Source organism: Calonectris borealis, chromosome 7, assembly GCF_964195595.1.
Source record: "Calonectris borealis chromosome 7, bCalBor7.hap1.2, whole genome shotgun sequence".
Lineage (NCBI taxonomy): Eukaryota > Metazoa > Chordata > Aves > Procellariiformes > Procellariidae > Calonectris > Calonectris borealis.
In genome coordinates this window covers 26988824-27016811 of record NC_134318.1, presented here as the reverse complement: position 1 = coordinate 27016811, position 27988 = coordinate 26988824, and the positions used below count along the sequence as shown (strand labels likewise).

The window sequence follows — 27988 nt, the reverse complement described above, 5'->3', positions numbered from 1 at the left end:
TTCAGCCCATCCTTAGGCTACCAAAAATTGAACACTTTCAGACTTGTATCATCAGCAATAGTTTCCAGCTGCAGAAACACTCCTACCTAGTCACACAATTACATAACCTTGTCAAGTTCCATTTTTGAAGCTATGTAAACTCCTCAGCCTCTCTACCCAGCTGTGAAAACAATTCCAAATCATCTCTCTTTTAGTGGTTAGAAATATACAAAGATTACTATTTTATCTTCTAAAGTGCTGGGATAAGGTTTTTATTATTTGCTCTTTTTTCCCCAACGTTGCAGCCACCAATTTCTGGAATATAATCTACACTTCCCCTGGCAGAGAAATCACCTAGTCTTTAAAAATGGATACTTTTCTTGCTATTTTCTATTATATCTTAATGCATAGCTTCCTGAAGAGAAAAAGACACTGAAGCTGACAGAAAACTTAGGTTAATTTGGGTATAGTGTGTATATATAGCAACAAACACATAAAATAGTATATGTAGCAACAAATACATGAAATAATGCTACTCCTGCTAGAAAGGGTTTCTTTATTTAATAGAAATGCTTCTGAGTTGGTTGCATATAAGTGTTTTTCCCTTATAACTTCAAAAATAATGGCAAGGAAATTGGGAAGCTTCGCCATTTCCAAAAGTCCCTTTAAATTAAAATGTTGATTTTAGAAAGAATGCAACACAAAAGGAAATATACCATGTAGCACTATTTTTTCCGCACAGTCACAAAGAAACTAGAATCAAATGCCTGCAACAATTAAAAAAAAAAAAAGTAGCTTGTTTTTCAAATAAGTGTGCTTACTTACTAAAACACAGCAAACTGGGAGCCTTCGTACTCACCCAACGTGCGATCTCTCTCCCCATAGTCAGTCACCAGCTGGTATGATTGGCCTTGATCAGCGAAGTAATATAACATTTACCCAAAGCACTTGGGATTCTGGGATATGTAGTTCAGTAGCCCCCACAATGCAAATCATATGGATTGTCTGTATTTCCAGTGGTATTTGAGAATACTATTTGTTTGGAGGCATTAGGTGAAAAATAGTGTTAGATTTTATGGGTTGCCTATAATACACATTTATTGAAGAAGTCATTAAATATATTTTTAAATTAAGTATTCTGAAGGGGTTTGAACAGCATTCATGGAGGAAAGTCTTTCCTAGTTATGATTTGACATTGTATGAGGTGATACCAGAACAGAGAATATTTGGCTTCAGCAAAGCACCTTAGGCCAGGGTGGCACAAAGTACATTTTCACTGCATTCCAATCAATCTTCAAACAAGGAAATGACGATGCAAACTGAAAGAAGCAAAGACCAGGGAGAAGATGAGGGACAAATAGAAGTTGATAAATACTGTTTGTGAGGTTCGTGTTTTTAATGTTCAGCACTTAAGCTGGCATTTATTTTAGCCACCACAGAATCACATTCTAGCTTCAAATCACTGTAATGTTGAATATAGGAAAGAGGAACTGAAATGGAAACGTGGAATAAATGATCCATGTAGACAGATTTGGGATTATAAGTATCAAGAGCAGGCATTCCTAGAGCAACCCACTTTGTAGACACCTGAGCAAGATGTGAGGCCACACATGCACAGTAGAATTATGGCAGAGATACGGGACACCCGAAGGCATTTCATTTCCACATTCAAAGATCCAAATTTTTAGTTAGAAATAAATAGACCAAATCCAGAGTTAGAATTTGACAGACCTAATGTGTAATACCACAAATCATGCAAAAGAAGCTGTGAACAGGCACAAGACTGTTCATCCTAAGTAATTAGATCCTAAAGGGAGAATACTAGCCATGACTGTGAACTGATCTTTTTTCCTAAGGAGCATCATCAGCTAAAACAAGTTACAGCTGATGCATCCTGATTAAACTAAAAAGCACTTAGTGTATCTACACAGCAGGGGCAAAGATTGCTTAGTCCTCTTTGTAAAATGAAATATTAAAAAAAAAAAAAAAAGAAGGAGGCTTTATGTGTATACAGACAGAAATCAGCTAATTAGCTGAATTCAGAAGTGGAAAGCTCTGAAGCTCTGTCTCACCTATAGCCATACACATGACATTTTTATGGATATGGCCCCTATTGGGCTCTTAAAGGCAAAGCCATTTGCAAAAGCAGCATTGTCTCCTAGCTAGATTGACAGCCATGCCAGCAGAACCTTGACCTCTAGGGAAGGTTTTCAGAGCTCCCTGTCTTCATTTGTTTATGTGACTTCTTCAATTAACCTTTTAGACCCAGGACTTGATTATTTTCACTGCAGTCGCTGAAGGAAACTCTATCATAGAAAGAAACAGTTCAACAAGTGAAAGAATACTTTGCATACTAAGGCATAAGATGGCCTTACCTGAGAAATCCAAACAATTCTGTCCATAAGCCATAGAAAATACATTTCATTTGGAGATTATGAGGTATGCAGATCTTTGGATTTGTTTTCTTTTTAAAGTTCTGGAGTTATTTATGTAAAATAGCAGCAGTTCTCAGATTTCCAGTAATTTCCAGAAATTCTGTGTGGCTTCAAGTTTATAATGCCAGCAGTATGAATATTTAGGTTGTCTGGATTTGCAATTTTGTAGAGTTTTGTAGATACAATAAGCTCTTCCTTTAGTATGTTATACCACCTAGATTCACTGATGACATTAACCAGTTTATTACCCACCAATCTAAATATATCTCATTGCTTTTGACTGAAGAGATTTGTAGCAAAGCATTTGTATGATTGGGCATTTGGGTTTGTTTGTTTGTTTGTTTGTTTTTTAATGACTACATTGTGTTGCCAGTACAACATATGTTATACCACGTTTGTCATTGGAAAACATTATCTGGGGTATTTGACAAATCACAAATTACCACAAACTATGAAAGAAATACAGTGGTTTTCTTTTTAAATTTTACCTGTTTTTCCCAGAGATAGAGTCACTGGTCAATTTTTAGAGGGTTAATATATAGATGCTTATAAAACCAATGATCCTTCTCCTCTTACTACTTGCCAAATTGCCTTGGCATAGAAGCAGGGGAGGAGGGACAGACTTTTTAAACATCAGCCTCTAGGGACTTAACAACTGAATTAGTTTGGTATGATTTGTTTCTGATTAACAAATATTAATTAACAAAATTACCAATAACTTACCACTTTATTTTTCTCTAGGTGCTTTAAAAATAAAGTCTATTAATCTTTCTAGCAATTTAGGAGATATTAAGTGCACTGAGCTGAACTTCTCTCTTCCCTTCCTCCTATTATAAACACCGGTCTATTCTTTTTACAAGTGTTTGCCCTTTTCCAGGCCCCCAGGCCTCACCTGTCCTTCATGAGTTCAGAAGCTCATTACCATTGACTCCAACAGTTCCACCACACTGGAGGGAGTTTTCAGTACTCTCATGGATCCAGATATGCTCAACTGATAAAGATTTTCTTTCCTTTAACCTGTTCCATCCCAGTTCTCCCATATGATTTCTATCTTTTCTAATTATAATCTCAGTCGACTAGCACCATCAAGAACAACTGAAATCATTACAGGGCTCAGAATTGTAGGACTAAATTTAATCAATGCCAGAAGCATTATGTTATGATTCAGAGTTTGTTTACTAAAAACTGAGTTTATGCTTCCCTGGCTCTGCCATTGCATGCACAATGAGTTTGGCTAGTGCTACCAGGGATCATCCTGTATACAGTAGCTATGATAGTGACTGGGGTACCAGCTTGTTTAGTGGAGGTGTTCATAAAGAAGCTATCTTCTTCATAGTCAAACCATTCTGGTCATCTAATCTGACCTTCTGTTTAATCTAATCCCTCATTTAACAATTCTGTAATTTTTTATAATACTTGATCCAGTAAGTAATCCTGTTTTTCACTCTCTGTAAAATATATTCTAAAAAAAGTTCAGAAAAACTAAGAGAAAGAAAAGAATGAAGTGATATGCTGTTTTCTTCCAATCTTGAAGGAATTAACAGAACTTGTGTTTGGTATCTTCTCCCCCACAAGTGGTATAATTATAAGTGATGCATAGGCAGGCAAGGTGAGAGTTATGAATTTCGTACATTTCTTTATGTGGAAATCAGAATGTTTCATATTTCCACTGTGGCTCGAAGTATGCAGAAACAGCACAACCGGAATGTATAATTTCTGATAAATGTTGGCTAAGTAGTAAGTATATTTAGATAAGGTACTGTAGCTTTTGTTCTCTTCCAGTAGGACTGAAAAATGTCATTGCTACTTAAGTGTCAGCATCCTGATGCAAAACACAGAGAATCATATATCAGCACAATAAAGTAGGAAGCAGCACAATAATTCCAGTCCTTTCTAGTTAGAGCAATTTAGAAAGTAGTGTTATATTTTCAGCTCAGTTAGCAAAACTGCACTTAAAAGGAATGGGTTTATTGGCATAGGCAACGTTAAAACTCTATGCTGTTATCACATTTTTCTACGTCTCTGACTGAGGTTTTAGAATAGTTATGCGATGCAGTCCTCTTAAAAGTTCATTCTTCAGTTGAATGGAACAAGTAAACAAAATCAGCATACTTTTGCCCAGTATCCAAACTGTCATGTAACTATGTCTGTAAAAAAAAGTCTTGCTACATTTCTACAAATAGCATCAAACTAGGTTTAAATTACAGAATTTAAATTGCTTGTACTATAAAATTAGGATTATCACAAATTATAGAACGGATTCATAGCATAGCATGCATTTCTTGCAGGATGTCTGATAAAGCCATTCCTGTCTAGCTTTTGTTTCAGGTTGTTTGCTAAAGCTTAGGAAATCTCCCCACTACCTGTGAGCTAGATGGGTGTGTTTATTGAATGAGGTCCTTGTAGCAAAGCCTGATCCTTTGTTCAGAAATAGGCTTCATTTTCCTACAATCACTTTTGGGCCTGATCCTGTGACATTTTACCCTGGCGAATAAAAGCATAAAACTGAATGAGAGTATTTTTCATTAATACAGTAGAGGACATAGAAAGTGGGATGCATAAGCTGTATCCTAAGAGATCTGGGCAACAAATAAATATAATTTAATGTGAACTGATATTTTCAAAGTGTTTTTATAGTACTGAATCTAACCACAATAATGAATGAATACATTTCACAAAAATACAGCTACTACCTATTTTAACAACCAGAAAGAGGTGGTTGCAATAAAACAGTACATTGGAAGTTTTGTTAAGACTTGTACTATTCTGTCTACGGTACTAACAAAATCATCCTTTGGGGAAGCAGCTTCTCAGAAGTTCCTATTTAATTTTCTCTTATCAGCAATAGCTTTGGCACTTGCACTTTAAGTCATTCATCCTGTAGTTAAGCACTACATTTCTAAACCTTGGCATATTTTATGCATGTGTAGAAACTTCAAGTCTACGTTGCTGTGGAATATTGCCATTGTTTGAATATGGGAAGCAACTACTGGTAATAATAATTGTTGTGCATGGCCCTGTCACTGCCGTTCTCCCCCTGTCATGCCAAGACGTGAAATCAGCCGTAACAGGGAAAAAAAGCTCAGGCTTTTAAGAAAGAAAATTATGTGACCAGTCTTGGTGTTCTTAATCACCTTTATTCTACAAATGACAAATGAATGGTCAGTAAGTAACTTCATGTACTAAAGGACTAAATGCCCTTGTTCATTAAAGCATAAATGTATTACAAATTCTTCATTATCATTACATTCAGAAGAGCTACCTGGAAGTTTTCTGAAACCAAAATATCTCATAGGATTACTTTTATCAGAAAGTCTCTCACATCTAAGATTAATTTCTGACCAAAAAGAGGAAATACCATTCTAGAGCAGCCAATAGCCAAACAGCTCAGGTAAACTTCCATTCCAATGCATATATATCTATAATAAATAAATTCCCGGCTATCTAAATTGAGCACAGACAATTAAAAGCTCTCACCCCAGAGCAGCCACCAGCCTGACAGTTAAAGCAGTTGTTTTCATGCAGGTTATTATTCAAATTCCCAATCGAGGACCATCACATCACCACTTGAATCTTCTTTACTCTGAATCAGTACTCCAAATTTATAGTATTTTTTCCTCACAATTGAAGATTGCTACTGAGTTATTCCACTTTTACTTTCCAAAATCCCTTTGTGTTAAATGTTTTTAGCTCTCACTGAATTCTCAACTTGTTTATGTTTTTTGTAGAGTGATGCCCCACCTGGAAAAATATTGCAACTGAACCCTCAACTTGCTGAGACTGCCAGACTAATTACTGCCTAGGTCGTTAAGCCCTATATACAACAGCAATTTTATATATGGATTCAGTAAAATACTTAAGAAATTCGGTTAAAGATAAGCATGCATTTCAGTAATTTTTGGACTCAGCTCAAATATTTTGTATTATTTAGGTATTGTCATAGCTGACAGTATTTTAACAAGCAAGTATTATTCACAGGAATGTTAAATGTCTATCACAAGCAAAAATCTCACCATTTTCGAGTTTTCCCCCCAAACCAAGCTCTATCTTGTCACTCCCATGTAGAAACTTCAAAGACTAAACCAGAAAAGACTGGAAAGGATTCGGAAAAACTTAAACTCTTCTTTTCTAGGAACATCAGCATGTATAATGGCTTCTAACTAATATATTTTTAAATTTTTTTTGTTTTCATAGAGACGCATATAATATATATATCTGAATCAGACTGGAAGATAGGCAGAAAGACCATTGCTGTCAACTGATGAATATACACTGGCAAACCATTTTAAGCATTTCTTTCCCATGGTTCGACATAATCCAAGCCAAGATGTGCAAAGATTTCTTCCTCACTTCCAGCTTTGAGAAAGATCCTCTGTGAAAGAATTAAAAAAAAAGGAAGTCAATAAGGATGTTTGTCCTGGTTTTGTCTGGGATAGAGTTAATTTTCTTTCTAGTAGCTGGTGTGGTGCTGTGTTTTGGGTTTGGTATGAGAATTTGGATTGTTGATGGCACGTTGATGCTTTAGTTGTTGTTAAGTAGTGCTTACAGTGGTCAAGGACTTTTCGGCTTCCCATGCTCTGCCAGGTGCACGAGGGAGCATAACCAGGACAGCTGACCCAACTGGCCAACAGGGTATTCCATACCATATGACATCATGCTCAGTATATAACCTAGGAGGCATGGTCTGGGAAGGGGGATTCGCGGCTCTGAGGACAGGCTGGGCATCAGTCAGCGGGTAGTGAGCAGTTGCATTGTGCATCGCCTGCCTTGTATATTCTATTACTGTTGTTGTTGTTACTGTTGTTCTACTTTGTTTTCTTTCAATTATTAAACTGTTTTTATCTCAACCCATGAGTTTTCCCACTTTTGCCCTCCCGATTCTCTCCCCCATCCGACCGGAGCGGGGGGTGAGCGAGTGGCTGTGTAGTATTTAGTTGCTGGCTGGGGTTAAACCACGACAATGTTAGAGGGAAATATCAATTTATGTTTTTTGCTGTTTGAAAGGAGTTAATTTTTGACAGTTCTACCCATTGTATTCTCTACAGAATACATTGTCTTCATCAGTGTGCTGACCTTGAAATGTGAAAACAGATTTTAAAATAATTCTAGTCCTGCTTGATACTTTCAGTTCTAATGACTAGTTTACAACTCTTTGTTTTGATTTACTTTTTCAAGACTCTGTGCACAAGTATTAGGAATAGAACTCAAATAAAACCTATGTTTCCCTTCCATGAGGGTCAATAGCTTGACTTTCTTAATAAAATCATCAATGTTTTTTAAATTAATATAGTAATGTTCTCTATAAATGCATTCAAGCTGATTCAATGGTTACACTAATTATGTACAGCCAAGCATTAAAAGCATCAATGCTTTCCAAAATTCCAATACTTACAGAGGGCTTATCTGAAAAGACAAAATATTCCATCTGGAAAAGCAAGCTGAAAATGAGGGATCAACAACTGCAATTGGTTTTTTACACACACATAAACACACACACTCTCTCTCTCTCCCTTAATGAAAGTTTTACACTAAAAATCAGTTTTGTGTTTTCAGATCTGTGCTTCTGATAACACAGGATAGTATTCTTGCACAGGAACTGCCCACAAGCTCTACCTCCCCTAAAATGACTGATATAGTAAAGTACATAGCCTTATGCATTCCTTTCATCACTGAAGTACAATATTAATTAAAAAAGAACTAAGGTACATTAATATTGAAACAGTGAAACCTCACCATTTAGAGGAGCTTGGAAGCAAGAAAGAACTCATTTCTATTGAAAAAGAATACTTAATATTTCAGCAGTTCCTGAATCATTTGAAGTTAAGTCTCAATCAATTGTTCAGCTCTGAACAATCTCAAACTCCAGTGTCATGAAAACTTCAGGGTTAAGGTTTCAGAATCATCTAGACTTACTTTCTACTGTGAAAGAGGAGAAACTGTCTAGAGGACTACCCACTGATGAATTCCACTTTGCTGGGAAAATCTCTGACTACCATAAAGTTTAGGAATATTTGTGCCAACACTTCTGCTTTCTCAGCTGCCAAGCACTGCCTGCAGGAGGGCTATGCTGCCCAGCATACCCACGAGAATGGGTCAGGAAGAGGAGTCCATAACTAAATCAGAGCAGGCCCATGGTATGGTGGAACAACTTCTGGCACCAGAGATTCACAAATTTTCCTTCTTTTTCCTCTGTTTTCTCTTTCTTGCTCTCCTTCACTCCCAGATCTGGATGGTGCTTCCCTGTCTCTTACTCCCATTGAGATTACATAACTCAAGGGACTCGGAAAGCAGCAGCCAGGCAGATTACTGGAACAGGTAGGTCCTGCTTCTGGTTACTGACACTTCAATCCTTCTCCTTTCAACCCCCCTGTTACTTATCAGTCAGCAGAGAAAATGATCAACACTGGTAGGAAAGACTTGGGGATGCAGCTTGGCCAAGCTCCATGGCACCAGAGCATGTGAAGGCTACATAACGCTGTCTAAGCTGCTGCATCAACAGAAGGAAAGCAGAAAGAACAATGAGCCAAAAAGAATAAGCAAAACCGCTGAGCCCAGGGCAGCCTCATGCTGCCTCCAAATCACGCTTGTGCATCATCAGTAAAATTCACCTCATCAGTTGGTACCCATTGGCTTATTGTTATTCTCCATCAGTCCCATTCTGATCCGTATCTCAGTCCTGCCAGGAGCCACAGTTTTGCTAAGGCATAATGAAGAATTTAACCCCTAAAGTGAAATGTAACATTAACTGTCAGCTGGACTCAAACTTTACCAGGGATTCAACCAAATTAGAAACCTGATTCCATTTCATTGTAGAGGTATTTGAAATTTGAAGTTATAAGTCCAACTCTACAGAAAATCTTTCATTGACACCGTTCAGCTCCAACAGCCAGAGTAGTCAAGCTGGCAGCTTTACTAATAGCTATTTTTCAGTGCCACAAAGAAGAATGAAAGCCAGTTTAACTATGCTAGAAAGGTTAAGAAGACTAAATTGAATGGTAGAGGTTAGATGCTCCTGAGTGAATAGAGCCAGAGGCCATCAGTGTTCCCTTGAGCCTGGGTGGACAGAAAGGACAGAATATGTGTTTCCGAGGTTCTGATTCTGCTCTTCCAGAGTTCCCAACCAGCAAAGTAGGTATTTAAGAGCAGTTCTGGCTGATATCCTCTTGAATCCATTTAAACTTACTAAATCATTTATCTTTCTTAGCAAATTATTGCTATACAGTGAAGTGATATGGAACATTTTAGTTGGAGACTGTTCATCTTTAACTAGACAAAAACAATCTTAGTAGGCAAATAATTCTAGTAAATGGTAATTATGGCAACATGAAGTAATGTGTTCTGTGATATTAATAAAAATATATTACAAAATCAGAAAGTAACTTTTAAAATTGTATCCATTTTTGTAATGTCCTGTATCTACATGTACAGTGCAGTCTTCACAAATAGTGCCTTGGTATGCTCAGAAAGCTACTTGCTTATCACATTAACTCTTTGGCATTTATATTGCCCAGATTTGCATTTGCAGAACTGTTGTGTATCAACTGCACTTTACCCAAACCAAACCCACTGAAATAGTATCTTTCGCACTGAGGTCGGTAGACATTGTATTAAGCTCTACTATAAAGGCATTGATTTCAGGCAGTGATATGTTCCATAGGGATCAGAGATCTGTTACTAGAGAGCACAGTGAAAGTATTTAACAAGGTATATGAAGTTGTTTACACTTTCCCATAATGAATTCCACTTATATAAGATAATTTTCATATTCAAACACACAATATCAGAAATTTGGCCCATTGCTTCAGGGACTTTTTTTTTAAAAAAATCAAAACAGGACAAACATGGTATGCCTTTTTGCTTTGACACCTGTAATGTAAAAACAGTCTCCAGTTTTTCTAAGGGACTTTATCCTCCACCATGAAGTTCTTAGCATATGAATATTTAGACTCCAGGACAGTGCCCCAGACAACTACAGAGTATTGCTGGAGTATGAAAAGCTGAAAACAATCACATATCCATAATGAACTGACAGTACAAAGTAGTGTGACAGTACAAAGATTGCTTATAAAGTATAGATAAATAATGTTCCTTTTTCCTAGGAATTTCAAATGTCAGATTCTAGAATAAAAGGAACCTACAAAAAGCATTGACCAGGGGAAAATCGATCCTTTTTCATATAGACAGGACGAGAAAAAATGGTAGAAAATATACTGAACACAATAAAAGAAAAGGAAAGAAGACATTGATAAATAACTGCCCATTGGGTAACAATACTGGGAATATTTTGGTCCTAGAGTATGTCCTGGGAGGGCAGGATTTTAGGGATTGGGGGGGGGGGAAGGGGAGGACTTCTTTTACTAAGAACAAGAGAGGGCAATCCATACACGTACATTACTGCAAAAAAAGTAAAACAAGAAAAAAGATCTTGCACTTGTAGACAGATGTTATAGATACTCTTTAATAGAAGCTCTTCATATCTCTGGGACCCCAGATTGCATCCCATTTCTTTTGTGCTGTCACTTTATTTTTTTCTGCAAGCAAAACTCATTTCATTTGCTTGACAGGGAAAATTTCCAATACAAAGTATCTGATGCTGAATACCATTCTCAGTAGCTACAAGCCATGTTTCTAAATGAATCTCTAGCTGATATCTGCCAACTGCTTTAGCAATGTAAGTGTCATTAATGTTAATCATAACCTATGATTTTGCTTCTTTGTCAATCTATGCAGAGCTTATACAGTGATGCAAATTTGATTATTGCATTCACTACTGTTCTTTCTTCCTTTTTTCTTTTCTTTTCGCTCAAGAGAATTAATGAACTGCTTCCCCAGTTGTGAATTTTTTTTCAGCTTCCTACTGATATTCAGCACATCCAAGACATGCCCAATCAACATCAATCAAACTTATAAAAAACAATACTCTGGAGCAGCTGGTGTCACTCTGCTCTTATCCCATTTAATCAATTCTATTATTTCAATGGATGTAAATATTACATTTGTGGTTGCAAACATGACCATTAACTACACCTAATGTAGAACAGCTGCCATCCAAATGTTTTCTTATGTGAACTGCTACCTCTTATTTTTCATTTTGGCATTAATGATCAATAATACTTTTGATGAAAGAGAAGCAGAGAATGAAGGCACAGAGCTAGCACTGCTTGATGGTATCCTAACTAGCACTGCCAAAGTTCAAACAGATGTTATACTACTATTGTCACTTGGTTTCATCTCACATTTTAACACAACAAAGCCAACAAAACAAAACCATTACTCAGTAAAGTGGAATTCTAGTTTTAGTTATATAAATCAGCATTAGCCAACAGCACATGTTTCTTTTGGAGAGGCAAATACTGATTTCACTGATTTTGTATATATGTCATTTAAATAATTGGAAAAAGTTGAATCCACTAGAAAGTACATCAGACCCCTTTTTCTCTTCCATTTTTGGAGTACCTCCATGTGTCTCTTTAACCTATATTTCTTGAGTAGTGCAACATAAGCAGGTTGACCCTAGGCAACAAGATAGGAAACCTGAAAATATGGTTAGCAATTTGTCCAGTAAAGACGCAGAAGAAAAGATCCCAAGAAATCAGAGATTACTAGAAATTGCTGTGCACAAATTCTTTATTTTCATAACACAAAGGATCTTGGTTTTATATGAAAATTTAGGCCACTGGATATGCACTGTTAATGTATTAAGCAACCTGTACTTTCGATGAGCCTAGATAAACCCTTCAGGCTGTTGAAATGAAACTATACTGGTTAGACACCCAGCCCACACTTGCCATCCATCTTCCTTTCCACTGTTTGGTCAGGAAGGAAAAATACTGCAGTGATAGCAGCCTCCTGGGACTGCATTGAACAAAACAATACTTTGCTGAGGTTGCTCACTCAAGAGAGTTGCTCTGCCCACAACTGCTCTGTGAGATTTGTGTACAAAGTTCCTGAAACCAAGTCTGCTCATGCTCTACATCAATATTAACTCAGCCTTCTTGAAAAGCACACATTTAATCAGATTCCAAGTAGACTGATACCCTGCTTTTTATTACCAAATCGCTTGGTAATAATAGCGCGTTGCAAAATACCAAATTGAGTAATCTATTGTAATTGAGTAATACTATAATAACTCTCAACCTGTCACTGTGGCATTCATTACTATTTTCCCCATCTCAAGATGAACTTAGGAAGTTAGTTTGAACACACGTACCTCAAAATAAAAGCCAGTAGGACCACGTAGACAGTATCATTGATGAAATGGGATTTAATGGTTTTGAACCAGCAGAATCTGCTGGAGAGCAAAATACTCCAGGTTTGTATGTACAACATATGTACACGTGCAACCCACGTTCTGAAGATGAGACATATGGTGGAAATTTGATTCATTTCTTTCTTTAAATCCTTATCATGCTTGGTATTAGCTGAGAAACTGGAATTAACTATGAAGTTTCCTAGATGATTACTGGCCCAACTCTACTTTATACATTATTTGAGTATCTTGAATAAGTCGTAGCAAAATCGTGCCCTTTCAAAGACCAAAGAATTTCCTTCCATATCCCATTTTTCCTACCCTGTTCATGGAGCTGACTTTTATTTGTTCTACAGCTGTAATTCAGAAAGAATGCAGTCATACTCCAGTGGATTTCATTATCCTTTGGAAAACTATGACATTGTGTAGGAGGCACCCTCCCTCCTTTTGCAAAAGACCCTGAAGAGCCATAATCATTAAGGTCTGTCTGGACTCCTTCTGACATACTGTTTCATCAAATAAATTGGGCGGGGGATGGGGTGGGGTGGATGACACAGAATACTGCCAACAGTATCTTGTTAACAAATTACAAAACTGATACAGCTTTGCTTCTAGACAAGTATCTGGGAATGTCATTAACATACACATATATTCTAACCTTTTCTTTGTATCTTGATGATGTTGCATGCTTTAAAATGGCAAACTCTTATGTAGGGTAGTTAGGGATTTTCTCACTTGATTTTGGTCTTCTCTCACTAATTTTTATATGGTGTTTCACGTGTGACATCTATTCACATCAGTTTAATTACCTTAATCTTTGCTTTCCTTTTAAAATTATTAATATGGAGATATAATGGAAATATGATCATATCTAAGTTTGTAGTATTTCCAGTATACTGAATGATAAATACCAAGCACTTTATATGTCTGGAATTATTACAGTGGCAGTAAGCATGACAATGATAAATGAACAACAGAAAAGAAGAGGACAGACTGTCATTTGCAAACTTGGAACGTAACTGTTCATTGTACTTGGACAGAGTCCATTCTAAAAACAAGTTTTGTGGGTAGAGTCAATTGTAGATGAATGATGGTAACAACAGGACTTGCTTAATCAACCGTAGTAAAAGATACCATAATGCACCTTAAATTTATCTTACATATGTATTTGTCACTTTAGTGACATCTTCACATGTCATGACTTATGCCAAGTCAATTAAAGATTTTTAATTAAAGATACTTGGGACTAATGCAGAGATGATGCTACTTACATTGCTAGCAATAGCTTCCAAGATGTGAAAGCACTTCTCTATATATGAAAGGCCACTGCATTCAGTGAAGCAGTGCGCCATAACACCAAAGACCTACAATTTACAGAATATACTAAGATGGCTTATTAGATTAAGGGTGCAAAGCTATTAAACTGCTCACACTCCCTTTTTCTCTGATTCCATTTGCTCAAATAACATTTATACCCTGTAAAAAATATAAACAGCTGTTAATTAAATGAATAAAATGAGCTTACAGAAAGTATTGTGAAGGCAGAAACATAAGTCATCCATCAAGTAGCAAATACTTTCCACATGATTAGCTGTGGGAATGTTCACGTATGTTTACCTGACCTGAGCGTTACCCTATGTGTTCTCTGCCACTGGGCCATTTTTGCTAGAACAAGTGTTGATGCACCAATGCTGGACACAGGTCACACCAATACTGCAGAAACTTTTAGGAAGATGCTACTTTTAATAAATCAGCCTTTTATAATGTATACCTTACAATGTAGGTATATATTTCATTATTTTATGATTTATGATTTTTAGATTATATTTACCTAAACTCCTGCATATGGTGCTGAAGATATTTAGCAAGACAAGGGAGTCTGGTCGTTGCATCAAAAATGTCTGCACAATCATGTGTCCACAAAACAATACATTGAAGTCTTTTTGTTGTAACATTTCCTGCAATTCTTAGATTGGCTGCACCTATCTTCTGTACTCAATGTTCATATTTTATTGAGTTCAGAGCAAGATTCTGACAATAAATGGGTATAGCATTAAATTATTTATCATCTGTGCAAATGTTAGACATAACAATAATTAGAAATAAAACAAACAAATTGGAATAGGTGCAAACAACTGTCACTTTTATGGGGGAATTTCTATAAATGCTAAATCAACCATTGGTGAAATTTTTCTAACAAGGTAGCAGTAGTACATAAAACTGTTTCTTGATGTATGATTATTAAATGTAATATGTGAAAATAGCCTCAAGCAGCTTCTTCTAACCCATGAAAGACTGAGGAGAAAAGAAATAAACAGACATTTGGAAGCTTGAACTTGTCACATTTTCATTTATTGTATGATCAGAATTGCAAGGAAAAGAGTTTTGGGGCTTGCACTACAAAATTCTCTAAAAACAGAAATGAGATCTACCTGAAAGGTAAGAAAAAAAGAAGGAAGAAAGAGGGCAGAAAGCAAACAATATGTTGTTATCTTAGCTGTTAAAATTTTGCAAAAAAATTATTACATTAGAAAAACATGCATCTTTCTGGCTCAATTTTATATGAAGAAGTTCATATGATTCAATAATTCAATTCAGCTGCATGGATTTTTTCAACTGGAAGTTAAAAGTCCTTAGGCATACACGTAATGGTTTATATCAATATAATTTCAGTTGCTTCCTATTTTCGAGATTTAAATGTTAGTTCCTGTGACTGACAGTACACAACTTCAGTAAGAGGAGAAAAGTAAGTTCTCAGTGCAAAATTAAAGACAGTCCAATGTTACAGGCATTTTCATTTGAGTACAGTGAGCTGCATTGATTTCTGGTGAACCTTAGCAAACAAGCCTTATGAAATCATGCAAGTTCGCTGCTGGTTTTCACCTGGAAAGCCTGCTCTGCCTCACTATCCTGAACATCTCCATTAGCTCACAACCAAAAGAAAACTTGAAAACACTGAGAAAACACAGAAAAGCCAACCTCTGGCAAGGAAAGCATATTTTTCCAACAAAAAGTCAACCACTGAATGCACTGAATGCAGATGTCTAGGAATTCTTGGATGTGACAAGTACAAGGACCACTGTCAAAGAAACCAAGTCAGGAAAGCCCGAGAGAAGACAAGACAGACAGGGAGAACATATGCTCTGTTTCAGCTACACACTTACATCTTCTCTCAGAAAGGTCACTCGGAAGAGAGGTAATCAGATTATACAGACTGATTGATGAAAAATTATCCAAATTCACTCCATGGCACAACTAGTTGGACGTTCTATTTATTGACAATTAAGTTATTGCAAGTCCCAAAATAAACACTTTGAGTTGATTATATTCTTGATCTCCATCAACTTCAATTAGGTTTATCCTGGAATCATAAATATGGAGATGATAGTAACATTTTCTAAAAATAAGTAAAAAATAAAGGAGGAGAGAAGGACAAAAGTGAGGATGTCAGTAACAAACTAGCAAAAGACGAAAAAACAGGATGGAGGAGAGTGTTACTGAACGATTGACTTGACATGACCTCCTAATGGTGCCTCCTGTGCTAACACTTCTTACAACGCTGAACATGTTGATGAGCTTCTGCAGTTCAGCACTTTCATATGGAGAATAAGGGCAACACATATAACAAGTCAGGGAGGTAAAACCGAAGAAAATAGTGAAAAGAAATTTTCAGTGGAATTTTAGTTCAGACATGTCTGAATTGTTTTTTCAGGTAGGTGTTAACTCAGACTCAAATCTCTAATAAAATGACTCAGAACATTTTACTCCAACCAAATTTACAGAACCACACAACAAATTTACTCCAACGACCAGCCAGCCAAAAAGCAAGAACGAAAGGACGCCTAGAATACAAAGTAATGGAAAGAGAAGGTGAGGGAAAAGCAATTGTCTAGATAAACTTCTTTGGGTCTTAATAAAGCCCTGCAGCAGATTGAATAAAAAACATAAACCTGTTTTTGTTTTATCTTAATGGTTTCCGAGAGAGTGGGTTTCTGAGAGGAAGGTGCCTGCAAAGTGACTCAGCAAAAATAGCAGCTGCAAGGGAGGGTGAGGAAGGATGCTGCAAAATTTAAGTGTTTCAACCACTTCCTGTTCAAAACTTGTTTACTCGCAAAAAGATATTTCCACCTTCCCCATTATCAAAGGCAATCACTTTCTGGAATGATTTCTTGCAGACAGAGCTTGTGCATTAACTGGGCCAGCTAATAGCTGTGAAGGGTATAAGCCACAAGGTTTGAAGAAACCTATGAGAAAATGCATGGTAACTCTCCGTAGCAGTAGAAAGGAACAGATTTCAAAGAAAAGAAGCATTTTGCTCAGGTTATAACCATGTGCTTTTGTCTATATTTGAATTTACTAACCTAAAGACAAGCAACATTACTTGATTAGTATGATTTATAATAATATAAGAGATGTGAGTGAAAGCTAGCCTCTCTCAAGCATATTTCTTTAAAATCTTCTCTGAATATCTAGCTCCATGCTGTTTTCTATCCTTACCATGTAGAATTTGAGTCATTGAGCATCACCGTAACCAAGACAGTGGGCTGTGATTTTATTTATATGCTATATGTCAAAAAGGAATACACGTGGTAGTATATAGAGATTTTCACTAAAATAACTAACAGGAGCCCAGTGCTGCCGTCAACACTTAAAAATTACTGACTTCAGTAGCAGAATTTGGCGATATCAATGTTTACCCATAGGGACTATGATTCTATTTTCTTTAAACAGCTGGATGTGCGCCACCTCAATCCATGTACTTATGCAGCCCCTGCACCAGGATTTCCATCTGTCATTCAGGTCTGTCATTTCTGCCATGCAGCCTACCTTCAGCATTGCAGCCAGCTCCACTCCCTCTTTACTGACTTGTAATGACCAAGATGAAGGCATACTTTGCAAACACCGATCAGGAAGCCAGCTATTTTCTCTTCCTTCTCTATGCTACTGTTAACTTTACAAGAATGAATGATGTACATCTTTGGTGGAAAACATAAATCTGCTCAGAGCTTCAGTACAGCAAATAGCTTTGCAATGTTACACCAGTTACAGACCCACAATTGTGTAAACCAAGTGTAGAGAAAGTGCTACAGAAGATCCATAAATTCCTCCGATACGCTGAGCAGTATGAGGTTGAGTGCCTTCAATCTACAATGAAAGTATGGGAATACAATGTAACATCAATCCATAAAATGGTGGCTACTTCTCTGAAATCATTAGCTGACTCATTAGGGTAGACAAAGTGCTAACAAGAATCACTGTAATCAGTAACTTTCACAGAGAGCTAAATGATTTTATGGCGAGAGAGGGGAGGGAATTGAGGAAGGAAAAAAAAAAAAGAAAAAAGTCTAAGTAAAGCAATTTCCAGATAAAAATGCATACAATCCTATCATTATAAAAAAGGTCAAATAATTGTATTCAAGTATTATCTTGTGTAGTATGAACGCTGCCAAAAGTAATGGAAAAATGAAACTTCTCCATGGTCCTGATATTCATACTGCTAACCAGCCTGAGAGGGACAGCATCTTATTCCATCACTAGTCAGTGAGACAACGTTCTCAGAATAAGACAGTGCTTGATGAAAAAACATGACAGAATCAAGTCCTAAGGAATTGTATAGTAATTATCCATTAGTATATTTTACTCTGAGTAGTATTAATCTTCATTATGGCCAACAGACATTTTTTACATTTTGTGGATTGCTATAATATCTGAGCATCTATCTTCTAGTACTTTCCTAAACAATACAACCAACAACTTTCAGGTGTTTTTCACTCCTTGTTTTTCCCAATCTTTTCTTGTTTGTTTTTTTTGGAGAGGTTTTGTTTTAAGACTGGGTGTTGGTGATTTTTGCTTTGCTTGTAATTAGACATTTTGCTAAATATTTATGCTATGTTTATGAATGACACTGTCAACAGTACAATTTCATGATAATTATAGAACATAAATGCTGAAGAACAATTTGTGCTAGAAATGTAAAGTATTTCATCAAGTTCAATAATAATATTCCGCAGCACTGCGTAGACACCACATTTTCCCTTTGATGGTATCACAACAGTTTTCAGTAGCAAATAACCTGAAGTGCCTCTGACATTATATTATCTCCAAATGTAATTTTCATGTTTAACTGGTATTTTCTGTAATAGTATTCACATCACCCTGCCTGCTTTAAAATAAAAACTAATCTGTTCCTAATCCAGCTACAAATAAGATGATAAATAAATCAGAGAGAAAAAAATGACTCTTTGAAATGACATTATAACAAACCATGATTGAAAAAGCAGTATTACAAGCATTACCCATTGACTCAATACCCTCAGGCAAAATCATGTGTAATGGTATTGATGCAAAATAGTGCAGTGGAATTTATTCTAATAATTCTGGGCATGAATAGTTTTTGAAGGTAATAGAAGCCAGCATCATAAATTCTCATTTCATTTTACCATTGGACTTGTCCTGTGCTTTTAATCAGAAATACCATACTTGAATATTTCTCTTACAACTATTCTCTAACTCTAGTTACAGGTTTATTCATATTAAATTTCTGAACAATAAAAACTAGATTCACCGAGTAAAATAAAATAATCAGGCTAATGTTAGGATATTCTAGGCAGTTATCCTATTAACTACTTCATAACATGAAGTAACAAAATGTCTGCAAGCTTTCTACATGCAAAGTACTTATTCCAAGAAACTTTGATGAAGGAGAAAGAAGACCAATGCTGAAGAGCTGACACTTTCAAAAGTAAAATATTTTAAAACTTTAGTATTATCTGTTGACCTAACTGAACGAGCACTTTTTTATTTGCTGAAATGTAGTTTGTAAGCAAGACCATGCTTGCATAAAATGGAATTATTCTCCATTTAAAATGATAGATGTGTGGTTACTTTGTTGCAAAACACTACATAGTTATGCATCCAATCTCCCATTACAATTTTAATAATTAAAAACATTCCACAATAAATAAAGAATATAATACATTACCATGCAGACTACAAGAATATGTTTTCGGTTTTGGGCACACAAAGTGAAGAGAAACTTGGAACTTCCTATCTGACAACCCAGGCAAAAACTAAAACATGTTAAATAGCACAGTGTTGTAAACAAAAACAGAACAAAAACTTATTGCCCTCTGTAGTTCTCAGACAATCTGTGTCCTATCACAAAGTCACCAAAAAGATTAACAGGGATTACTCCCCTGTCTGCTTTAGCTATACTTCTGTTTTGCTTTAAGTCTATGTTATTTACAGTAGCTGTAGCTTGTCAAACATTGTTAAGTTGGCTTATTATATTTTTCTTTATAAAGCTTCATATGAATGAATGAAACAAGAAAAATGCAGAATCCTGTATTTTATGAAACACAGTTGAGTGTAATTCACATGGGATTATTATAAACAAACTACTTCAAAAGAACATTATTGAGATTGCAGAATCAAAGACCTGCAATTTAAGAAATCCCAGAATGTGGCTGATTGTATTTTAACCTTAATTCAGTTTTCCTATGTATTATATGCATAGAAACTTCTTTTTCTTCAATGAAATACTGCTTCCTTCAGTCCCTGTAACATACTTAAGCTTTTTTTCACTAGGCAAGAAATATACTGTGCCACAGGACTAACAAGTATTTGCTGACAGCACTGACAACTATCTGGGGTTGCAGGCCAATGTGGGATCAATCAGCCTTAGCAAGTTGAGCTTTTACAATCTGTATCTGCTCTAGCTCCCTCTCTTCCTCACTTCCCTATACTACGTTGTAGCCTTGATCTCTCCCCTCAGATTTCTAATGTAACTTCAGGCTCCACTCATGCCATATCCAGGGTAAGTGAGATAAACATGGTTTGCTTAGTTATTTGGGGCAATTGAAAGTTTACCTATTTCTTGTTGCCAGCTTAGAGCATTAGCCTAATGAATTTAGTTTATTTTTTAGTCCATCAAACTTCCACTCATATCTCTCCCCAGTCATTCTTTTTTTGTGCCCCTCTTCAGCTCAGTCTCTTCAACCAACCCAGATTCTTTTCCACAATGTAGCTGCGAATCAAGTATACCCTTTCCATTCCCCATCGCTGTGTCCAGCCACCTGCACTTCCTTATCAAATCTGTATATCCACCACAGGCTTCCCATTCTCACTCCCACTCTGTACCCCATTTTCCACTCTGGCTCTTGGCTATTTCCTTTTCCAGCTTCCTCTCCACCTAGCTTCTTCTCAATTGATTTCTTTTTTCTTTTAACAGAAAATCTGAGACTATGTTACCTTCCCCACATTCAATAACTTACCCAAGCATACTGACTGAATAATTGAATTAAAACATTTGAAAATGGTTGGCTCTGTACTGCCCTAGGAATTAAAATGAATAAAAAAGTATAATCAAAATATTTTGGATCTGCACCTACTTATGCATTTTGAGAGCTCTCTCTTTTCATTAGCAATACAGGTTTCACTGAACTGTTCAGAAAACACACCGAGCAAGGAAACAACAACTAGGTACATTTATCTTTGTGTTAGATATACAGCTTGCTATTACAAAGGGATTAAATGTAGCTAAATATGTACATGAATTATATGCAGACTTTGTAAAAATGAACTATCATCTGCTATATGTGAAACACTTAAATTGCTAAGAGAACACTGGGAAAAAGCACACTTTGGAAGAAAACGCATAATCATTTTTTAATTTACCAAGAGGTAAGAAAAGTAGATTATTTTCATTCTTTTAAAAGAATTTATATTTCATTCTTTTAAAAATAGACCAGGTGCAAAAAGAACAAACCCCCCAAATCACATATGCAATTTCTACTTTCCTGAGAGTGAGAGAGAAGAATTGGAATGTAAATGAAAGTATGTGCATCTGTTTACAATGACTCAGTGTATAATTGTAGTAATGATTGTGTGAACAACTGATCACATTGGAAATCAATTTTATAAACTTTGGATCTTTATGTTTACTTTAGCTTTAATCCAGTCATTATTGCAGACATCTAAAGCAAACTCTGCAGCTGCAGCATGTTTAATTCATCAAGATATTCTCAAGGCTGACTGTCTCACTATTAAAACTTCATAGTTTTAGAGCAGCATCTGCCAAAATAAGACTATAACATCCAGTTTTTAAAGAATCTTAAAAAAATGTCTCTTTAACTGTGCAAGTAAACTTCTGCAGGCATGTTTTTTCAGTGAAAGGTAGAGTGCAGTGAAGGTTCTCAGATGACACAAGAAAACTGATTTTGAGACCATAACTGTTGAACACACAGTTAAACACGTGTGAATATTACACATATTTATGTAATAAAATGAGGGTATAGAATCATAGCCAGCTTTTCTTCCCAGTGATACATGTTTTTGAGAAATAACGTATTGGATAGTGACAGAAAAGAATCAATGCTTGGAAAACAAAGCTGGCTTTTTATTAGGAGACCTGTTTACAAAGTTCTGGCAAGTGCAGGTAACAACCCAGCCATCTGCAATCAGTCTGGCTTCCTCAGAGCTGTTTCCATCCTCTAAGCCAAGCCACCACACAAACATAACTTCTCCGACCAATGTGGTCACTGTCAGGTAAGACTTATTTCAAAATAAATTGCTGGCTAAGTGGCATGCCAGCAACATGGACTTAGACTCAGCCAGAGAAAAATTTGAATGTCATGGGGGAGGCTAGAACTTCAAGTATGTTGCCAGGCGTGACTGGAGGGGCTGCCTGCTGCACACACTGCGGTTGTCTGTGAAGCAACTACTTGGGCAAAAGATGAGTAGTAGCAGAACTCAGAAAACTTACATACACCCTTGAGCCAGCTCATCAAAACATTACAGGCATATAATAGTCATTTACCCGGGCTGCAATCACACCTTCATTTGGCTTTACAGACACATGCAAAGACAGACAGGGCAAGCAAGCCCTGCCTGAAGAGTCGGTTAAGGATTTTCCTAAATAGAAATGCTTTCTGCAGGCAAGTGATTAAAGACTGTGCAATAGTGATCTTCACAGTGTGGAAGAAATCCCAGGATAAATTTCCACTTTCATGCTTATACTGGTTTCCCAAGGAAAACTAAATATTCTCTTAAAAAAAAGTTCGGCACATAGGGTTTTACTATTTCCACTGTAACTGTACAGCACTTAATGTTTTGCAAAGCTGGGTCCCATTATGAAGTTTTCAGAGCATCTCGTGAATTTACTATTCAGAGTAGTTATATAAACCACCTCTCTTGCTGTTCAACAACTAAATAACATTTAATGCCATTCAAATTCACACCATGGTTTTTAAATGCAAAATCATCATCAATCATATACAGTCTTCTGCAGAGAGTGTCATATTTTTTTCCAATATTTCTTTAACAGTAGAAAACATTAAGGCACCTATTTCCCATCTTAAATTTTCACAGGACATAAAACTAATAACTGCTTTCTGCTCCAATGACTCTTCAAAATAACATTGAGCTTGTGACCTTCCTCTTACAAAAACCCAACAACCTACAGTGTTAGTGCAAGAACATTCATATGCTAATAATTTAATCAATCTATTATACCCTAGAAACTCCAGCTACTCTTTTACAAAAAAAAGTAATGCTAATTATTTACATCGCTTCATTTTGCTGCCTTGAACTGCATAAAGTAATAATTGGACTTAAAAGTTATTTTCTGGAATATTATTGTGAAAACATATGGGTTTATGTAAGATAAAAATCTAAATCTACAAGACAAATCCAACCCTCGGATCCCACAACCAGACTGAGGATCTCTGTTGGGTAGTGGTGTGATAAAGCTGCAGGAAAGAGACACTTTCTACATGGCCATGATCCAGACATGAAGCTGTTCCACATGCCATCCCTAGAAATCTCCCGCCACGAAAGAGGAATAGAGAAAAGTAGCTGCAGCAGCTTAATGCATCTAGCCCATCCCACCTCTCATTCAGCCTAACTAACTCCCACATGCTCGCTTATGTACTCAAAAGATAACGATTTGAGGAAATACATCATCGAGAACTTCTGGCACGGAGCAGTTGAAACTAGTTCCTGTTTTATGCAGAGTCTTCTCCTATGACATGGGAAATGATTCCAGCTCAGGCACTGAATACAGCAGACTTCTGCCAGGCTCTTTGGCTCTGAGTAACTGCTAAGCAGCAAACCACATCAAGAATAGTGAATATATCTTGAATGAAAGGAAAGAGCAATAGGAATCCCACCACAGCTGCAACTGTGTGAAGTACAGTGGGGAAGTTTTAAATATCCTTCTTTACTGCAGCTACAAGGAATAGTTCCAAATACTTACCAAAATGTAAAAACAACCAAAAAGCAGCTTATTTTCTGACAATATGAGTTCTGAAGTATTTGGTAATGGTACTAGTTTTAAATTAATTGAGATAAGGGAGTTTAGTTCGGAAGTAATAGTAAAAAAGGTTGATAAATCCTGCATTTTAAAAACTCAAATTTACCCATGGTATAAGTGGTAGGGCTGGGCTTTGCATAGCACAGTAGATCTTTCAGAAGCATCTTCTGTACTTAAGTTTGGGGCATCCTCACACCAAGCTCTACAGAGAAACACGATATATGGATGCTGCTGGCTGAGAATCACTGGAATGCAACTTCCTGGAATTCCCAGAGAAAAGACAGTTCTAGGGAACAGTATTTCTACTTAACACATGTATAGTCACACAAACATAATATCCCACTGCCTTGTGAACAGATCTATTCAGCAAAACACTAATGAATTTTGTTTTGTTGGAATTTTCCTACTCAGTGAAACCTGGGTGTTCCATAAAAATGATGTAGTTATCAAAATATTGCCCTAAAAAAAAATCCAGTAGAATCTAGTTTACTTTTAAAAATCTAAGCCTATTTGAGCTCCTGCGAGCTTGCCCATCTTCTCAACAACTTGCTTGACAGGCTATTGGGAGCCTGAGTTCAAATAAGTCATTTCAATTACATCAGAGCCAGGGTCCCCAGAGCTTATTGGCTCCACGAGCCTGGAGCAACCAGCCAAGGCAAGTGCCTCAGAGCTTGCAGCCCCAAGAGCTGTCTGAGCTTTGGAGGTTTGGAACAGTCTGACCTGTGGATTGTTTCCAAAGCTGAGATTCAAAAAGCATTTCCCTTTGCAGAAAGTGTCAACAATTTGACTTTCCCTCTGATTAAGAGAACAAGCAAATTTTGAATGATCAAAATTCTTCATTAAACATTTGTTCTTTCTCCCAGTTATAAGGAAAGGCAAAACGCTGAGTGATAAAATCCTTCATTAAACTGAACTAGTTTTTGCCACAGTGGTTAACTACTTATCCTTACTGTACCTTTGCATTGCGGGAATTAGGTTTTACTGTTGGGAAGTGGGATCAAGGAAGGTTAAATGACTTGCTTAAAACTACAAAGAAAGTTTGGCCACACTGGGACCCAAGTTGCAAGCTAGTAGTCAAACCTCTGGACCATCCTCCTTCCTCAGGCCATTTTACAACAATGTATGTGATCTCTTCAGCTCACTTCATTCGAAATGTCAAAATGCTTTGTTCCTTCTCATGTTGCCTCTTCACAAGCCAAATCAGGATTAAAAGAGGGATCAGAAAATATTCAGAGAACATGAAAACCTAAAAATTTTTTTAATATGCCCTCCGATGTCACATGTCTGAACCCTAGGTATGTGATCCTTTGGCTGACTGTAATCACATCAGTCTACCAGCCTGACACAACACCCTGTTACAAAGTGATCCAAGACATATGTACCAGGCAAGAACGGATGTACTGCAGAGTAAGAAAAGGCAAAATAGAGTAGGTCATCTCCAGACGTTTTTTCCAGTCTGCATACGAATGCCTTCCACACATGTTAACAGCTGTTCTTGATTGCTTTCTCTGTTGAGCCAAAATACTGGCAGTATGTGCAAAATTTTACACATAAATCTCAGGGTGATTTGGCTGTGCACTTAAGACATTTCCCAGTTCAGAGCTTGGACAGTGCACAACCCTGAAGAATCAAACTGACAAAATGTCACATTATTTTCAGCCTCCTCATTCAACCTTTCCTTTAAATGCTAACAGTTATGTAGGCTGTGTTTCCTCAACAGGAATGGAAGTTTGTGGGACAGCTGTCTTCACAACCATCAATGTAAACAGTGTGTACATCTGAAGTGTAAAACTTCAGATACCAGTGGCAGGCATTGTGTCTTAACAACCAGGTATGTGAGGTTTTTTGGAAGCTGAAGAAGGACCTTTTATATCCAGTGACTACACATAGAGAACCAGAGAGAGCAGAGAGAGCTTTAACGAGCCAGACTGCAGCAAATCTACAGCTGTTTATAACAAAGATTGGGTATCTGAATTGGATCTTCAAATGGATGAGCCATGAGGAAGAACAGGATCACAACAGTCTGGTATTTATGAATTGCAAGCTGCAACCTCAGATAACATCCAGGGACACAGAGTCAGGAAAAAAAAAGGAATCCAACATATTTATATTCCCATGGAATTTTAAGGGTAACAAGCAACAAAAAGGTTTTGCAGCAATGCCAAAGAGCAGCTAACAGCGAATGTCAGAATAACAGAAGTTAAAACAAAATCAGCTTAAATTAAAAACACAGCTTTTCTTGATGATGAAATTTTTGGACTTGAATTTCATTTTAGTGCTTACAGTCTGGAATCTAAGCTATATTTTAAACTGGTTAATTTTAATTTCAGCAGAAAGACATAGGTTATGTCTTCCAGAGCTACAGCAGCTCTTTGGGTAACTCACAAGAGCCTATTGGATCCTTTCAATACTAGGGTAAGGAAAGTAACTTCTAAACTGACATTTTACAGCACTAAGTTGTAGCCACCCTTTTTACAGTCATTCCCTGGATTTTGAAGTGGTGTTAATAGTACCCAGGAGAAAGTAGGCAGCAACATTGGAGTCTACAAAACTGTTGGAGTCTACAAAACTGAATGAAACAATGTCAAATTAAGAAGAAATGGAGACTTGGATGAGATTAATCATAGAGGCAAAGTAAAGGCATGAAGAGTACAGACAGATAATAAGATGTTATATTTATGGTGGAGCAAACTTCAAAGTTAAAGATTAAGTTTATAAGTTAAGTTTATAAGCTGACTGGACAGTAGCATTTCATATTCTGGAGAAGGAGGAAGTTTTTCCTTAAATAATATTCTTACTGAAGAAAACCACAAACTTGAGTCTGAGAGCCATATCATGGAAGAACAGTCATTCCACATTAAGTCTTACCCACCCACTTGGTGAAGAGTGCAAAAATCCAATAGCACAGAGCCCAGCTCCAGACACTCTCCGCAGTGCCCTTGTGCATGACAAGGACACTCCGCTGTAGCTAACAGCACCTTTGGTTGGTAAAGGAGCAACCAACCACCTTTGCAGTTCCTGAATCTTATTCCAGGTTGCTGACACTATAAAAGGGGAGAAGCACTCGTACTTCAAGGACAGCTACTCCTTTAAGAATAGAAAGCCTGTGGTTATTCAGCCACTTTAAAAATCACTTTAAAAATAATAAAACATTAAAGTAAAAGTAAATCCCACATTTATTTCATTCTCATGCAAGCAGATGATAGTTATTCAGCTTAAAGACAGGTCTTCAAAAATAAAACAGGGTTTAGAGCTGTATCGTCTTTAGTTAGATCCACTAGATCTCTCTCCATTTCACCCAGTTAAAAAGCTGTCAGGATGTTGTCAAAACTTGCTAATGACTGCTCTAGTACATCACAAACTTGTAATCATTGCAAAGAAAGTGACCTTCAAATCTCAGTATGTGGCAAACTGTATATATACATGCAGACTAAAAACTGCAGTTCAGACAGTGAACTGATGACCATGTTACATAAATACATAACAGAGGTCAGTGCTTACACTCTCATTAGCTCCTGATTAAGCCTAGACACAATGCATGTTAAAAATTCTTTATAGTGGGTTAAGGGATAAATGACCCCCAACCCAACACGGAGGGGTGCAAAACCAACCACTGATGCCATGGTTTCCAGTTTAAAGACCTTAATTTTTCTAAGGAAGAGCCTATTGTTCAGCTGATCTGACTTATGGTTCACACAGAAAAATGAAATTTGTCTTTGCAAAAGCAGTTCTACTTAGAGAGTATATTGTTCATTCATGAATCAGGGAAGTTTTACAATGAGAATTTTATTGGCCTGGTTCATAAATGTGTCATGCCATTTGTAACCAGTGTAACAGCAATAATAATATTATGAGACTCGGGGAATATACAATTTCTCTTTCTTCCTCATGGGTGATCAACGAACTCCTTCATTCCATAACTGTGGGAATCATTGTAAGGTTTGATCTCCAGCTGATGTAAATCACAGAAACTTCATACTTCAAGTTGGTATATACAAGTGCTGATTTCCATAG

General features: G+C 36.7%; 1 protein-coding gene across 1 annotated transcript in view; it reads right to left on the bottom strand.

Moving 5' to 3' along the window:
- Window positions 1-5380: 5380 nt before the first annotated feature.
- The window catches only part of DNTT (DNA nucleotidylexotransferase), a 99454-nt gene continuing 76846 nt past the window's right edge, over window positions 5381-27988 (bottom strand). Inside the window, exon 12 of the mRNA XM_075154771.1 lies at window positions 5381-6786. Within this exon, the coding sequence (XP_075010872.1) occupies window positions 6700-6786 (87 nt within the window). The 3' untranslated portion in view covers window positions 5381-6699. The remainder of the gene's footprint in view (window positions 6787-27988) is intronic.